Source organism: Corella eumyota, chromosome 3 (assembly GCF_963082875.1).
Source record: "Corella eumyota chromosome 3, kaCorEumy4.1, whole genome shotgun sequence".
Taxonomy (NCBI): Eukaryota; Metazoa; Chordata; class Ascidiacea; order Phlebobranchia; family Corellidae; genus Corella; species Corella eumyota.
In genome coordinates this window covers 20,168,303-20,183,624 of record NC_137492.1, presented here as the reverse complement: position 1 = coordinate 20,183,624, position 15,322 = coordinate 20,168,303, and the positions used below count along the sequence as shown (strand labels likewise).

The window sequence follows — 15,322 nt, the reverse complement described above, 5'->3', positions numbered from 1 at the left end:
TTCATATTGTGTTTCCATGGTCGATTAGTTCTGTATTAAGTTCACCTAGACAGCTAGACAATGACTATACCAGACCTACGTTTAAAATACATTGGCAATATTGTGAATTGATATTTTAAGGTTTGTTGGTTGGCAAACCTTTAACCTTTTGCGACGCCTCTAATCTTTACAGTTACAGGCACAAAATTAAGCTTGTATAGTTTGGAAAATAAAAGACAACATTATCTTGTTTCATTTGTTCGCGTCGCCAAGTCAGCGTTAAAGTCTGGTTCTTTGTCTTTTGAAATGATAGTTTTTGTATTTACTTAATTCTAAACGAATTAGGATTTTAATTTTGGTTTATGGCTATAAATTATTAACTTTTGTCGTTTTAATATAAGTTCATTTATTTTTTTTTTTATATCTGTAGCTTGTTATTAAAATTCTGATCATAATCTATTTTTTGTTTTTATTGAATTTATAAATCTTTTAAAAGTTATTGTATTTAATTTAGTGATGGTTTATCTCGGATTTTGTTAATTATATCAACTACCACACACATGATAAAATATCTTGGTAACCCGATATTTAAACAAAAAAACTTTCCCAATAATTTGTTTCCATTTTGTTTCCTTTGTGTTCTATAATGTCAAGTTCATCTATTTTTCGAACTGAAAACTGCCCCGAGGGCGGAACCAATAATTAACATTAATGACGTCATAAGTTTGCATTGTTGTGAAGACAATAGATCGTAAACAAGTTCAAGAATAAAGTGAACAAAACCTTTATTACAACATCAAAGATTCAAATACATCATAAACGCGAAAGAACATCCGCTAATCATGACGTCACAATTATAAACAATGGATCAATTATTTTTCAGTCGATTTCTGGTCGGGTTTCACTTTGATGACATCAAAGGCTGGCTTTGTGACACCAGAGGTTGGCTTTGTGACGTCAGGAGCAACCTTGGAGAGCACGAGCGATTGCATTCCAAGAGTTTTAGGTCTCGTGATGCTGAGCAACTTTTCCCCGTGTTTCCCCGTAATTACTTTCGACATCACTCTGGGGGAAGCACCGAACGGGGAAGTCCGGTGTTGTAACTGTTTCTTGTAGAACTGATCCAACTTTGCTTGGGCCTCAGGGACCCGCGCCTTCGCTCGCTCCCGCAAGTATACAACCGACTTACCCCCGTCCAACCCACCTAACCCTGTTGCTAGGGACCGCGTCACTGTTACCATGGGTCGCAGATTGGTGGAAATCGAAGCTTTCTGATTGGTTGTGATTTTAATACCGGGGGACCCAAGCTTAATTATTTAAAATTAATTAATAATTAATATTTTTACATAATTAAAAAATCTAATTAATATAATCACCTGCTTGGCTGTGATTGGTTGATTTGATGACAACGTCAATTGTCTAACTTGTGTGATTGGACGTTTCGGTGGATCACGTGACTGCTGCAACGTCGACGTTGTGACGTCACTGGTCATGTTTGTTTTAACGAAAGTTTTCTTAACGACATTCGACTGTGATTGTGACGTCACAGGAAGAAATCGAGCCGCGGGAGAATCGGGCATCAACGAAATTTTCCTCTTTTGTGGAGGAACTGTCGTTAAGCCTGATGACGTCAGAACATATCTACGTCACAATCAAAAACTTAAAAGTGCGGAAACAAAACTCAACTTAAAAAAAAACTCAAATTTACCTCACGACCGAAGATTTGTTTGATGCAAGTGACGTCATCGGTTTATTCGAGCCTAATCGTGACGTCAGTGAATCGACTCGTGACGTAAGTGAACTACCCGAGAATTCCTGTGAGGTCAAACCACTTCCACGTCTTTTAATCCCACCCCCATGTGACGTCATAGAGCCACCACGTGACGTCATAGAAAGCGTTTGATTTAACTTCTTTCTCGGTCTTCCACGAACCGAAGTTTTCCGCATCGAAGTCGGGTCCAAACTATGACGTCGGGCCATCGCTGGTTCTAAATATGACGTCATTAATAACACAACTATGATGTCATAATGCTTCATTTCACTAGTATGACGTCACAAACCTGTATTGTCATCGGGAGATTTACTTCCTTCCTTCCCAGCATCTAGAATGTTGGTTAGTTGTTCCAGGATGGCGGTGGCTTGCTGGGTTTCCCGATCATCTTTGCGACTACGGGAGGCCATGAGGTCACCACTGAACCCAGGGGTCAGTGGGGTGAAGCCAGGGGTCAGAGGAGTAAATCCAGGGGTTAGGGGGGTAAAGCCTGTGGTCAAGGGGGTGATATTCGAGGGGTTAAATGTTGTGGGTGATTGAGCACTGAAACCACCAAGTTGAACACCTAAAAAAAAATTAAAAAATTTAACTTTTTAGTTTGTTAATAAGAACCTTTATAATTCCCCCCTTAGTTAAATTAATTCGCACTGAACCTGAAAAACTTGATCCTTGAAAATTGAGTGACATGCTCCTGCTGGTCAGCGTTGGCGTACCCACTGAACTGAGGCTGGGTTGAGGTCCTGAAATAAATTGAAATTTTTATTTTGTTTCAACTAATTATGATTTAATATTCGATAATTACCTTTCTTGAAAGCTGACTTTGAACTTAAGTTCATTATTTTTGAGGTTGATGACATCACAGGTTTGTTTGATGACGTCACAATTGGACCTGAATATAAACAAAATGTCAAATTTTAAATGATAATCTTAACAACACAAGACCCAAGGTCCTGGGTTTGATCCCAGCTTCTTTACCTTTGGAAAATGACTGAAAATTATCAAAAACAACATGAACACTTGAACAATGCATGACTAATACAAGATTAATCAAATTTAGTTTAGAACAAAAGTTAATAAAGCTTCCTTAAACACCAACCATGTTGTTCACATTCACTGCTTGAACTTCCCATAATAGCTGCAACTGCTGCCTCAGTTTGGCTCTCGGTCGGTGGCAAAAGTTGAGATTTCCTTCGAGATAAAGTTGAGGAGAGTTGAACGTTTGGATCCTGTATGAGGTCATAATTAAGATAATTAGTCCATTATGATGTCATAACTTTAAATTTGTTACCTTAGAGAGGTCGATTGTAATTCCTCGATCTGACTTTTTGTGGCCACTAGATGTCGGGTTTGAACCCAGAGCAGAGGTCAAACCACTGATTGATCCGGTTTGAAGGTTAAATGATAAACCTTGAAGGTTATCGTTACCTGTAAGTTAAAAAATCACAAAATTAAAAATATAAGAGTTATTACTGAGTTGTGACATTGAGGATAAATATTCCTACCTTCTAATGAAGCTTGTCTCTGATTGGACAATATCTGACTCAGTTGGTTTGAAGTGGAATTTTTTCGGTAAGTTTTGGAATCAGATTTTTGTCGTTTTGCTAAAAATAAAGATAAACCAACTCTATAAAGTGAGCACTTAAATAAAAGTTTTTACTTACTCTCATAATCCAGTGATTTCACTTTTCTTTTTCCCAATAAACTCTAAACACAAAAACATAGTTAAAAGAAAATTGTTAAGTTTTGATTGGCAACCCTGTTTCGACTTACTTTATAGTTGGAAACACTGTTTTTCTCACGACTCGGAGTAAACACAAGATCAATAAAATCACAAATACTCTCAAGAATTTCCCTGAAAAATATATTAAGAAAAAAATAAATAAAAAATAAAACTACAGCTTGTGGTGTACAGGTAAATTATTGCGAGCAAATAATAAATTAGAGTTGTGACCATGTTATGACAATAGAAATGCCAACAGCAGAGCAGACAGACTACTTGTTTAAATTAACTAAAAATTTTAATAATTAACGAACCTGTCAACCATGGGTTGAGTGCAACAACTTTCCCGTTTGTGTTTCTCTGAAACTCTCAACCAATCATCGGCTCCCGTTACAATCAATTGTGATGTCACAGTATCAGTAAATGTTCGCTCTCTTACTCCCTCTAGTTCACTTACTGTAACCGAGCTTGCTTCGTCGCCGATGACAAATAATATCGGAGTTGTGACATCACAAAGAACATCGTCAACCGACTAAAATAGTTCAAAATTATTTTTTTACAAAATTTTATAAACTTTTTAATTATTTTTTTTGATAAAAATTTTTTTTTTTTTACCCCCCTTTACCCTAACTTACCCCTCGTTTTTCGAACATGCTAAATAGGGGAAACCCCAGACACACAACTGCTGACACATCCTCAATTAAAGAAGCCTAAAAAATAAAGTTTTAATTAAAATTTTTGTAAAACAAAACTAAGAATAAAAGTTTAAACCAAATTTTTTGCATAAATAATCTCACTTACATGAAGGTTGATTATACTCGATGAATTCCAACCAATCAGGACAACTTTCCTGGAGTGGTGTCTATTCTTTAACTCATTTATCCTCGCACAAACTTTCCTCAACGTTTTCTCGCATAATTGTCCGACTGTCCAGTTGTCAGACACGTCAGACTCATCAAATGGAGGTCCAACTTGAACAACCTGTCAGACAAAAAGTGTCGGAATCAAAATAAGTTTAAAGTTATTTTTTTAGATAAGTTTTTGAAACTTTTTTTTGTTTTAATAGCAAACAATTTTTAGAGCATTCACAGACAATTTTTAGAGCATTCACAGACTATATTTGCACCATTTTTGCTCAATTTTCAATTATTTTTTCAAGTTGTACAGTGTAAATTTAAAAGTTAACATATATTTAAAACAAAAGCTACAGCCTAAAATGACTGGCACTGAAGTTACAAACAATAACCCCTTGTAAAACACAGTAAAGCTCCTACCTTTCCATGCTGGCTGAGCAGAGAGTTCCAGAACCTCAACCTTCTGGAGGTTAGAGACAAGTTTGTTGAGGTGCAACATTGAACCAGGACAAACAGGAACATCTGATTCAATTTCTGTTTAACAACAAAAAAATAAAATAATTAAAAATTTTACATTTTTTTGAATTTAATTTTTTACATTTTTATTAAAATAAAAATAACTGACTGGTTTCATGTTGGAGACGACAGAGGTCACAGCAGGGTCCCAAGGTCGTTTCAACAAGATCCCAAGTCGATCTTGAGACGAGCCGACTAAATCACGAGTCGGCATAATCATCCTTTCAATCAGGGAAGGAACCTTTAAACAAAAAAGTCAGAAATATTAAATTTTTTGTTTTGTTAAATTAATCCTTGATGTAAAAAGGTTGAATGGCGACCTAAACATAAAGTAACATCAGTTACTCCGACCCAGTCTCAAGTTGACTGTAGCAGTTTGGGATATTATAAATTATAATTGCTCGATAATTAATCTGCTGAGTTCATACTGTTTATAACATCTTACTCAAGGGCGCTACAGCATGAGAGCAGTGGGGATCAAACCCACAAACTCATGAAGAGCAGCAAGTGTTCCACATATTGTGGACCACAACTAAACTGATTATTTTGTGCCATGTTATAAAGGTAATTTAGTGTAAAAATAATTACAAAAGTAAAGTTTAAAACATGTTTAAAAATATTAAATAAGGTTTTTAAAATCAAAAACTAAAACAGAAAGTTGATGGACGAACTAACAACACTAATTCGTAAGCAACACTTAATTGTATGTACCCTAGTATAATTCTCTATTAAACAAATAAAATTTTAAACTTCCTTTCTTACCTTTGATCTTAAAGTTTGAATCATTCCCAGATACCCTGACAACAACGAAGGGGGAAGGGTGTCAACCAACATGGCATGGACCCACTGCGTCAAATTAAGTTGCCACCCCGATGTGGCGAGGGTTTTACGAAGTCGTGCTGAAGATTTGTCCACTGATAACCTTCTCAAAACTAACTCTTTGTGGCTCTATTTTATTCAAATATAATAGGTGAAAATATGAGTTAATAAAATGCCACATGGTCGAGTTTTAATTGTAGTAATATAGCCTGACCCTTAACTAATATTTGCCCGCGATAATTTACACGTACTTCACAAACGACAGTTTTATTTATTTCAAAGACATACTTATATAAATATATTGTCCACTAAGCTTCACTATTAATAAACTTCAAGATCAAATATGCCAGACAAAAATATAAAAAAATTGAGCACAAAAGAATATTTGTAAATGTTTAGATAAACACGATACCTACCCCTTTATAAGCCAGTCTTGCTAACTTCTCATCCTGCAAAATTCTCACAATTTTGTTGAATAATTTCAATTCCTGAAAGCTCCAGTTTGACCTAAAAGTTAAAGTTACTCAAAAACTTCAAAGACATAAACAGATAATAGTTTAGGCCTGACAACAGGTTTTCATAATTAGCAGTTAGCTCAAATAACAGAAATAAACATTTTTTTAAATTTTGAATTCCCAACAAACTTGTTGATATTTTCCTCCCAGTAAGTTTCCATGTGATCAGCCTGAGCAGGGGATGTAACCTTGTTGTGACTTATCACATGCCGCTCACACTCGTTCATCTGCATCCGGGCCTTCTGCGTGGCACAATGCCACGACCGTGACCCGATATATTGTGGCTCGGCTTCAACGGTTACAACATCTATCTAAAAAAAAATCAAATTTTAATTTTAATTTTTTATTTAAATTTAATTACAAAATATTAATTAAAAAAAATTTAATTAATAATTATTTTAAAAAACTAATTACCTTCTCATGAGATTCTTTATTGAAAAAATGTGATCTGTAAAAATATTTTAAAATTTTTAAAAGGAATCAAAATTGTTATTTTCAGAGTTTCCAAACAATATTTACTTTTGTTCAGGGTTTCCAAGTATTCTGAGCGAGGAAATAATCCGAGTTTTGTTGTTTAAGTTCATCATGGACCAATGTTTGGTGTAACTGTGATCCAAACCAACTTGAAATTTCTTCTTTTTCGGTTTCGGCTTAAATTAATTAATTAACAAACATTAAATATTTTAATTAAGTAAAATGTTTAATTATTAAAGTCGTGGACAAAATAAAATAATTAAAATTCCACAAATTAAACTGATTTTTCCCCAAACTTACTGATTTCTTTGTTTCCACGACGACCTCTTCAACTACATCCTCCACATCCACTGTAACATCATCAATTATGACATCATCAGTGAAATCATCAATTTCCATGTCCTCTGGCTCCACTAGTGGTGAGATATCTTCGGAAAGTTTTACAACAGGGGATAAAACCTCTGTCAAAATCTAAAAAAAAATAAAAATTTAACTTTTACAAAATAAAAATTAATTTATTTTTACATACAATATATATTAAAGACTATAGTTTAATAACAGGTTTAATATATAATACATTAGGTTAAAACTGCTGTTTGTGGTGTGAGGACAAATTTAATGTTCACCTTATTGTTAGCTTCTTGCTGCAGATGAACATGTTTTGTGTTAAAGTTTAACAACCCAAGATGTAATCCTCCTTTTACGGTTCGAAACTGGACGAAGGACGGACAAATCAACGACCTAGAATAAGAATTAAACTTGTAACTAGTGGTTTGGATGGATAAGGTCATTATTATAATAACAAAATAAATATAAATAAATCTATGACAAGGTTTTTTCCTATATTACCCTTAACCATTTTGTTAAATAGAGACATACTAAAAACTTAAGTTTTGGAAATAACTCAAGTTGAATAAGAAATGCCTAAAATATAGTTCTAAATTTTTAGCAAAAGGTTTTCATTAAAATAACTATTTGGTAAAATGGTTTTGATTGCACGTCAGTATTCTAAATATTTATTAAAAAAAGATAAAAATTAAATCTCACCCTTTAGGTTGTGAGGGTTTTGGGTGATATCGACATACGTATTTAATCTCGTAATATACAAGTTCCGGTTGGATGACCATCGAGACACGCTTGGCTGCACCCACGATCGTTCGAGCATCACGCTTCCAATATTTACAACCTTGCTCAAGTTCAAACTTTAACATCGTCGCTTCGACCTGTTTGAAACTCGAGAAAAGGTCGCCGACCTTCATGATCTCCGAGTTGTGCTCAAGGTCACTCATTTTTCTAGTTTATCCTCTTTACGCTTTCTTCTCAGGGTAAAACTTTCAATCACTTGGTGTCACTTGAGTTTCTTTGTAAAGTTTGTTGTTTTTAGGTTATTTTTAAATCTTCTTTTAAATTTTAATTCATATTTCTTCTTAATTTTATAAACTTTATTTTTCCTATTTTTACAAAATATTTGTTCCCAAAATTTTACCTAAAAAGAAAAAACAGTTTAAAGAGGTTTTTAGAAAGAAACAATTAATATCAGGAGTAAAACGAACAAATTTGCACCAATTTTGTACAAAAACAAGATATTATCACCTTATAACTAGATTTACAAAAAAATAATTGAGATACAGAAGTTAATTTTGAAAGAACAAATATTTATTGGTTCCACTAAATAGGCAGGATAACGATTGTGTACCCAACAAGTCCATCCAACCACCTTGCCTATTTAGAGAAACCTTTTTTATTATATTAATAACTAAGTTGATGTTTTAACGTTCATTTGTTTAATTCCAACCGAGATTTCAAACAAGTAATGATAACATTCAGCTCTGAAATAATAAACAAAAATTTAATTAATTGAAAATAACATAAATAATCCAAAATTAAAGTTGTTTATATTTAGGTTTTTTAATAAATCTTGGTCTTTTAAAGGATTTATCCTCGATGTGGGAAAGCCAAATGTGCGATCTAAACATAGAGTAACATTTGTTACTCAGACCCAGTCTCGAGTTGCCTTTGTCAGTTTGGGATAATATAGATTATAATTGCCCGATAATTGAGCCACTGATTAAGTGCTGGCTCAGTAGGAGTTCATACTGTTTATAGCGCCTTACTCAAGGGCGCTACAGCATGAGAGCAGTGGGTATTGAACCCACGACCTCATATGTGGTGTAGTAAGTGTTCTTACCAATACACCACGCTGCCGGTTATACAAAATATGAAAATCAAAACTAGACCAAGTTTAGTTTATTCAACTACTTACTGAGCTTTAGCTTTCTGCCATGTTTTGCCCCAAATATAAACCCCATGGTTACGAACCAACACAGCGTTAGTGTCGGTATATTTAAACAAAGCTCTCTTCATTCTCTGGGTGAGGTCACGTTCGTATTGAGTGTTCTCAATTATTGGAACAACTAATTTCTCAGTGTTTCTAAAAAGAAAAACTTTAGTTAACAAAATCCTTGTATTTATGTATCTGTTTAACATAACTTTTACTGTTGTAAACAAAAATTACTAAATATAAATAAACATTCTATTAGCAACACTCTAAAACAGTTTATAATCAAAATAAAAATAAATTTTAACTGAAATTCACAAAACCTTATTGTCTTAAATCTAATAAAGAAGTAAAATGCTGAGAAAACCAACAGAGTTCCTTTAAACTTACTTGTGAGCCTCGGAGCTTGATCCTTTCATGATTCCTTTAATCATCTCCTGATCCTGAATCGTGAACTCATCTCCCTCTAGTGAGGCGAGGATCGCAAATTTACTGTGACTGTGAAGCACAGCTCCTAATTATGACATCATAATATATTTTTTACCACTTTAAAACCAACATATTTTTTGAATATATTTTTATCCTCGATGTGGAAAAGTCGACTTCATGACCCAAACATAGAGTAACATTAGTTACTCCAACCCAGTCTCGAGTTGACTGTGCCAGTTTGGGATATTATAGATTATAATTGCCTGATAATTATGCTACTGATTAAGTATCAGCTCAGCAGGAGTTCATACTGTTTATAGCGCCTTACCTTACTTATATTAAGGGGGCGCTTTAGCATGAAATCAGTGGAGATTGAACCCAGAACCTCATGGTGGTGTTGCAAGTGTTCTCCCGTTTTATTTAACACAAATTAATATAAGTTAGTCTTACCAGCATCTCTGAAGCTGTAAGCGTTCATGAAAAGAGGAAAACATTCGGTTAACTTTAGATCGCCACTTGGACTACTTTCCACTTCTCCCTCGTTGTTTAAAACAAATATCTCCGATGGCTTGATCTGCTCTTTTTGAACACCGGAGGGAGCCATATAGATCTGACTGTGATGTCATAAAATCAATGTAATAAAAAATTTGTAACAAAAAAAATATAAATAATATAAAAACATTAACGTAATCAAAAACCTTATGTCAAATAAAAATCAGTCAACTATCCACATCCAATAAAACTTAGTGTATTATGTAATTTAAATTTATAGCCCTGCAAAATAAATAAACTTCCGTTTGTGGTGTGTCGGGTAAATTATCACGAACAAATGTTAGTTGAAAGTTGCGACCATATTACAACAATTAAATTGCTGACCAAAGGACCAGTTATGAACTAGTATATATAGCTAAAACAATAAGTTCTAAACAACTTGCAACATCCAAGTTTTACCTTTCCTCCCTAATAGTGAGTCCTCCTCCTGTTCCAGATGCCCACCCATTGTCGTACATCCAAGCACACAACCTCGGGACAAGTTCACGGGGGTTTGTGATGTCACGCATGAATACCTGGGGTAAAAAGAATATTTTAAGAATAAAAATCACACGCAACTGAATGTTGAGATTTTCACTTACTTGAGATTTGTTTTTTTCTTCAAGTTCTTTTTTAAGTTGCCTAACTTGCTTTTTAAGAAGTTGAATCTTAAATAAAATAAAAAAAATATAAATAATTGATTTTCAAATAAAATTTTAAAATTATCGTTTTATTTTTTACCGTTTTTGAAGAACTTGATTCACTTTCTGTTTCATCAAACTATAAAACAAAATAAAAATAAAAAGTTGATTAAATTATAGAAGTTGACCCGAAACATTAAAAATTTACAAAAAATAACAATATTTACTTCAGAATAATTTTTAATCGTTTTGTATTTTTTTGTTGAACCAAAATCTCCGTTAGATTTATCCAGACGAGGGCGCCCTCTCTTTCTTGGAACACTCGGTTGAAATTCCTCGTCTGAATTCCCAGCGTTTCCGTTTTCATTATCCAAAAACTTTTGTGGTTTTGTTCGTTTCGTCGGTGACGAGATGACATAATCTTGATCAGAACTCTTTTCACTTTCTTCATCTGGCCAAGTTTTCCTCGGTCTTCCCTGCTTTCGATTTGGGGGATTTTCTCCATTATTTTGAGCAGGTTTGGGTTTGTTTAATGGGGGTCGCCCTCTTTTTGCCTAAAACAAAATAAAAATTTTCTTTATCAAAATTAAAAAATTTATCAATATTTTGATACCGTATTGTAGTGGTAAGAATACTTGCTACACCACATGAGATCATGGGTTTAATTCCCATTGCTCTTATTCTGTAGCGGCCTTGAGTAAGGCGCTATAAGCGGTATAAACTCCTGCTGAGCCAGCACTTAATCAGCAGCATAATTATCGGGCAATTATAATCTATAATATCCCAAACTGCCACAAGCAACTTGAGACTGGGTCGGAGTAACTGATGTTACTCTATGTTTAAGTTGCGCATTTGACTTTCCCACATCGAGATAAATATATATATAAAAAAAATTATTAGAATTACACAAAGCGCCAAATATTTCATTTCTTAAACAGTAAAAATTACCTTTTTAACTCCTTTAGGTCTTCCCCTTTTAACTAAAGTTTCACCATTCTCTGTCTAAAATAAAATGTTTTTTGTTTTCAGTTCTGCTATTTCAAAAAAAAGGTCAAAAAGAAAATAATGATTCAACACCAACTTTGTAAAAACATTTTTTACCTGACCATTTCCAGTGTTTCCCCTCATTTTGTTTCTCAGATCATCGCTTCCACTTTCCTCATCAATTAATAAATTATCGGAAACTCCGTTTTCACTTGACATTTTAACAATTCCTGCAAGAAAAAACATCGACAATTTGTTTAAAAGTTTTTTTTTGTATATATCTTTATTCTCGAAGTGAAAAGGTCGAATGCCCGACTCCCGACATAGAGTAACATCAATTACCCCGACCCAGTCTCAAGTTTTCTTTTAGAAGTTTGAGATATCATAGAGATTATAAAAGCCCGATAATTATACTGCTGATCAAGTGCTGGCTCAGCAGGAGTTCATACCATTTATAGCGCCTTACTGAAGGGCGCTACAGAATAAGAGCAGTGGGGAGTAAACCCACGACCTCATGTGTCTGTGTCTGGTGTAGCAAGTGTTCTTACCATTACCACTACACCACGCTGTCGGTCCTAGTTCATGATATAATTAGAAAAAAAATAATATGGAGCTCTATCAGCGTCGTCTGCCGGTTTAAACGAGTAGTAATAAAATAAATGCAAAAAGGGCGGAATGTACAAAAGAAGATTAGGATAAGGTTATAAAAATTTCCGCCCTTTTTGCATTCATAAACTTGGCGAACGACGCTAACGCTAATCTGCTATTAGAGTTCCTCCAGAGAGGTTTTTGACTTTATTTTTTAATACCAAGAAATATACTTTCTAAATTTTTAGCAAAAATATAAAGTTTTTAGTTCATTAAGTAATTGATCAAAACTAATTACAAACTTTATAGTCTGTCGGTTTGTAAAAACGTAAATAAATAACACGCGTTCAGACAAAATATTACGATGTTCACGTGACTGAATTCGTCGAAGCGTGCTTTGAGGATAAAGCTCTTTTAATAAATAAAAACTAAACAAATATATAAATATTAATAAAAAATAAATTCATTGAGTTAAAATTAACAAATATTTTAAAACTAATATGTGTTCTAAATGTACTTTTAATTGTTTCAAAATTTAAAAATTTGTGCAATCTTTCCGCTTTTTATTTCAAAATGGCGCGAATTTTTTTCCTTAACATTTCCTATTTTTAATAAATTTATCCTCGATTTTTATAAAAATATAAAAACTTGATACAAAAACCATTTTATTAATTATTCTACGTTGTTATTATTTACAATTGAAGATTTTTTTTTAACTAAAAAACCAAAAAAAACTTGTAAAATCAACACAGGCAATTATCGCATACAAAAAAGCACCGAAAAAAGGTTTCAATTTGTAAAATGAACTGCATTATAAAAATATTAAAATCTCGAGTTTAATATAAAAATACAGAATTCATCGGACAGTGGAGTTGTGTTAAAATGTTCGTTATTAATGTGTTCTTAAAAGTTGTAAAGATGTTGAGTTTTTTAAGAGCTTTCTTCTTCATTTGACTTTTCGTCGACCTCATCGTTCTCCTGAAAAATATTTAAATCTCTTTTTTAATCAATATTTTTAATATTTCAAAATTGTAATCTAAAAGGACTTGAATATGAATTTAACCCATAGTTAAAATAGGTTTAAATGTCAACCAACATAAAAAACTAATTATAAAACAAAACTTAATTTATTTATTCTACTTTAAGTTTATTTAGGAAACAAGTTTAAATTGTTTTTTACTCAACACTGAATCACCTACAACTGTAATTAGATTTAAACAAGTAAGCAAACATTAACGAATGATTAACACAATCTAGTGTTGACCTTAATAGTAAGAAACCAAAATAAATAAACCCGGAGTTTAAACAAATTACACTGAATAAATAAAAAACACAAAAGTCTAATTTACTACATTTTAAACAATTTAAAAATGCAAAATTTTGCATTTTACTATAAAAATTAAAAATTAATTATAAGCGCAGCAAAATTTATTATCCATCAATTTTAGAATAAAAATTTTTAGATAATAAAAAAAACAACTAAAAACCTGGGCAACTATTTTCTTTGGTCTTCCCCGTCCTCTCTTTCCATTAACAGATTTCTAAATTTAAAAAAATGGTTACCAATCAGTTAAATTGAGGAATAAATAATTTGAAGTTAAAATCTTTTTTACTTGAGGAGATTTTTTGGCTTTTGGTTTCTTCACAACTGGGGATTCCCCATCACTGTCTTCGTCGATCACCTTCGAAAACAAAGATCATAAAAATCAAATTTTTAAAATAAAAAAATTGTAAAATTTCATAGACTGATATTTAACGAATTAAAATATAACTCAACAGCACCAAAGTAAGCTAGTTGTAATTTTTAATATTTCACCTTTGTGGACTTCTGGGCAGCTTGTCTTTTGAGTCTGGGTTCTCGTGGAACAATTTCTTTCGGAGCCTATGAATCAAAATTATGTTTTAAAATTTTAAGTTTAAATAAAACAATAATAAAAATGTTTTTTTTATGTCAGAACACAAAATTTTCGGTTTGCAACAGATTTTAAATTAAATTAATCAAGATTTCATTTTTATAAAATATACTAGATTAAATGTTTCACATAAATTAAACCCTAACCCCAACCAATATTCATTTTGTATACATACAACCCGTTCTTGACTTTTTTTAAATAAAAATTTAAAATTATATAATAAAAATATTTAAAAAATATATACATATCATTGAAGTTTAAAATTAGACTTCACAATTTTTATTTGACATTAATAATAATATTAAAAATGTGATAATTATACTTTGTTAATTTATAATTCTGCAATTATTTAAAAAACTAATTAACCTTAGGTTTTTGATCAGCTTTCTTGGGTCGACCTCTTCCTCGTTTCTTTGGTTCAACATCGGCTACATCGGCAACAACTTCTTTGGCGTCCATATTTAAATCAAGAATTTATTAACTTAAAATTAAAAAATAAAACTAAAAAACATAAAGTAAATAATTTAAAATAATGTATGTCATTAAATGTGTTAATATTTACTAATTATCTAGCTTTATAATCTAATAATATACACTACATGAGTTTGGAAGTTGTCTTGATATTTTTATTTTAGAAAATTACAAACAGACAAATGCGACATTTTAAAAAAACTTGCAAAAATAATTCAGTCTGCAATTAACAAAATAAATCACTAACCCAAAACTAGTTTAATATTAAATTTAATTTGCAACATTAACCACGATGTTACAACCTGCTTTTAAGTAATACAGAAGCCAGATGAACATTTAAAATCGATTTTTTTAGCTTGACCCAATTTTTAAAATTAGAAGGTTTAGAAGAAGCGTGAAAAATAAAATTAAAGTTGTGACAAAGTGTGTCGCATAAGTTACGATCTTTATTTATATAAAAACTTTTTTAAAAGTACAATTACCAAATTTGCGTTTATAGAACTTCATTTACAAAAACACAGCTTAAAAATTAAAAAGGTTAAACGTTTTAAAAATTGTTTAACGGCAAAATAAGTTTTCAACTTTTACCTAATATTTTATGACAATTATAATATTAATGTAAAAAAATTAAAACTCGTTTTTAATCTAGTTGCACAGGTTAATCTTTATATTAACTAGTCTAATTGCTTTGTATAGGGCAAATAAATATAAAAACATTATAATTTTTTGTTACGTTAACCAATAAGCGAAAAAAACAACCATTATTTGAAGATTTCAAAAAGTTCGCAGGAAAGTTATTTAATTTAATCTAAATTGTCCTTGTTTAATCTAATATCTAC

At 32.0% G+C, this 15,322-nt stretch overlaps 3 protein-coding genes across 3 annotated transcripts; all 3 read right to left on the bottom strand.

Annotated features, from left to right (window-relative positions):
• Window positions 1–407: 407 nt before the first annotated feature.
• LOC145746141 (uncharacterized) lies at window positions 408–8,084 on the bottom strand. The gene is made up of 24 exons (XM_082564336.1): window positions 7,696–8,084; window positions 7,275–7,389; window positions 6,949–7,119; window positions 6,694–6,824; window positions 6,589–6,622; window positions 6,304–6,485; window positions 6,076–6,166; window positions 5,603–5,788; window positions 4,950–5,081; window positions 4,745–4,858; window positions 4,272–4,451; window positions 4,106–4,180; window positions 3,785–4,002; window positions 3,521–3,602; window positions 3,412–3,454; window positions 3,253–3,351; window positions 3,039–3,175; window positions 2,847–2,976; window positions 2,553–2,639; window positions 2,404–2,490; window positions 2,040–2,315; window positions 1,688–1,967; window positions 1,356–1,620; window positions 408–1,286 (listed from the first exon to the last, which is right to left on the bottom strand). The coding sequence occupies exons 1-24, from the start codon at window positions 7,935–7,937 to the stop codon at window positions 852–854; spliced, it is 3,792 nt and encodes a 1,263-aa protein (XP_082420462.1). The 5' UTR covers window positions 7,938–8,084; the 3' UTR covers window positions 408–851.
• A 253-nt stretch (window positions 8,085–8,337) lies between these two features.
• Window positions 8,338–12,106, bottom strand: LOC145746142 (methylthioribulose-1-phosphate dehydratase-like). The gene is made up of 10 exons (XM_082564337.1): window positions 11,629–12,106; window positions 11,476–11,529; window positions 10,755–11,081; window positions 10,628–10,666; window positions 10,489–10,554; window positions 10,307–10,422; window positions 9,806–9,969; window positions 9,317–9,440; window positions 8,912–9,079; window positions 8,338–8,477 (listed from the first exon to the last, which is right to left on the bottom strand). Exons 1-10 carry the CDS (start codon window positions 11,755–11,757, stop codon window positions 8,405–8,407), a joined length of 1,260 nt encoding a protein of 419 aa, XP_082420463.1. The 5' UTR covers window positions 11,758–12,106; the 3' UTR covers window positions 8,338–8,404.
• A 640-nt stretch (window positions 12,107–12,746) lies between these two features.
• Window positions 12,747–14,515, bottom strand: LOC145745776 (uncharacterized). The gene is made up of 5 exons (XM_082563937.1): window positions 14,379–14,515; window positions 13,916–13,981; window positions 13,713–13,781; window positions 13,587–13,640; window positions 12,747–13,077 (listed from the first exon to the last, which is right to left on the bottom strand). The coding sequence occupies exons 1-5, from the start codon at window positions 14,469–14,471 to the stop codon at window positions 13,030–13,032; spliced, it is 330 nt and encodes a 109-aa protein (XP_082420063.1). The 5' UTR covers window positions 14,472–14,515; the 3' UTR covers window positions 12,747–13,029.
• Window positions 14,516–15,322: the final 807 nt, after the last annotated feature.

Excerpts from the sequence above, each read along its gene's own strand:
- LOC145746141 (XM_082564336.1), bottom strand. The coding sequence starts at position 7,937 with ATGAGTGACCTTGAGCACAACTCGGAGATCATGAAGGTCGGCGACCTT. Across the intron at positions 7,390-7,695 it reads AAACCCTCACAACCTAAAGG|GTCGTTGATTTGTCCGTCCT; the intron begins GTGAGATTTAAT and ends TTCTTATTCTAG. Across the intron at positions 6,167-6,303 it reads TGGGAGGAAAATATCAACAA|GTCAAACTGGAGCTTTCAGG; the intron begins GTTTGTTGGGAA and ends TTTAACTTTTAG.
- LOC145746142 (XM_082564337.1), bottom strand. The coding sequence starts at position 11,757 with ATGTTTTTTCTTGCAGGAATTGTTAAAATGTCAAGTGAAAACGGAGTT. Across the intron at positions 9,080-9,316 it reads TCAAGCTCCGAGGCTCACAA|AAACACTGAGAAATTAGTTG; the intron begins GTAAGTTTAAAG and ends TTTTCTTTTTAG. Across the intron at positions 8,478-8,911 it reads TGGCAGAAAGCTAAAGCTCA|AGCTGAATGTTATCATTACT; the intron begins GTAAGTAGTTGA and ends TTATTATTTCAG.
- LOC145745776 (XM_082563937.1), bottom strand. The coding sequence starts at position 14,471 with ATGGACGCCAAAGAAGTTGTTGCCGATGTAGCCGATGTTGAACCAAAG. Across the intron at positions 13,982-14,378 it reads AAGCTGATCAAAAACCTAAG|GCTCCGAAAGAAATTGTTCC; the intron begins GTTAATTAGTTT and ends TTTGATTCATAG. Across the intron at positions 13,782-13,915 it reads CTGCCCAGAAGTCCACAAAG|GTGATCGACGAAGACAGTGA; the intron begins GTGAAATATTAA and ends TTGTTTTCGAAG.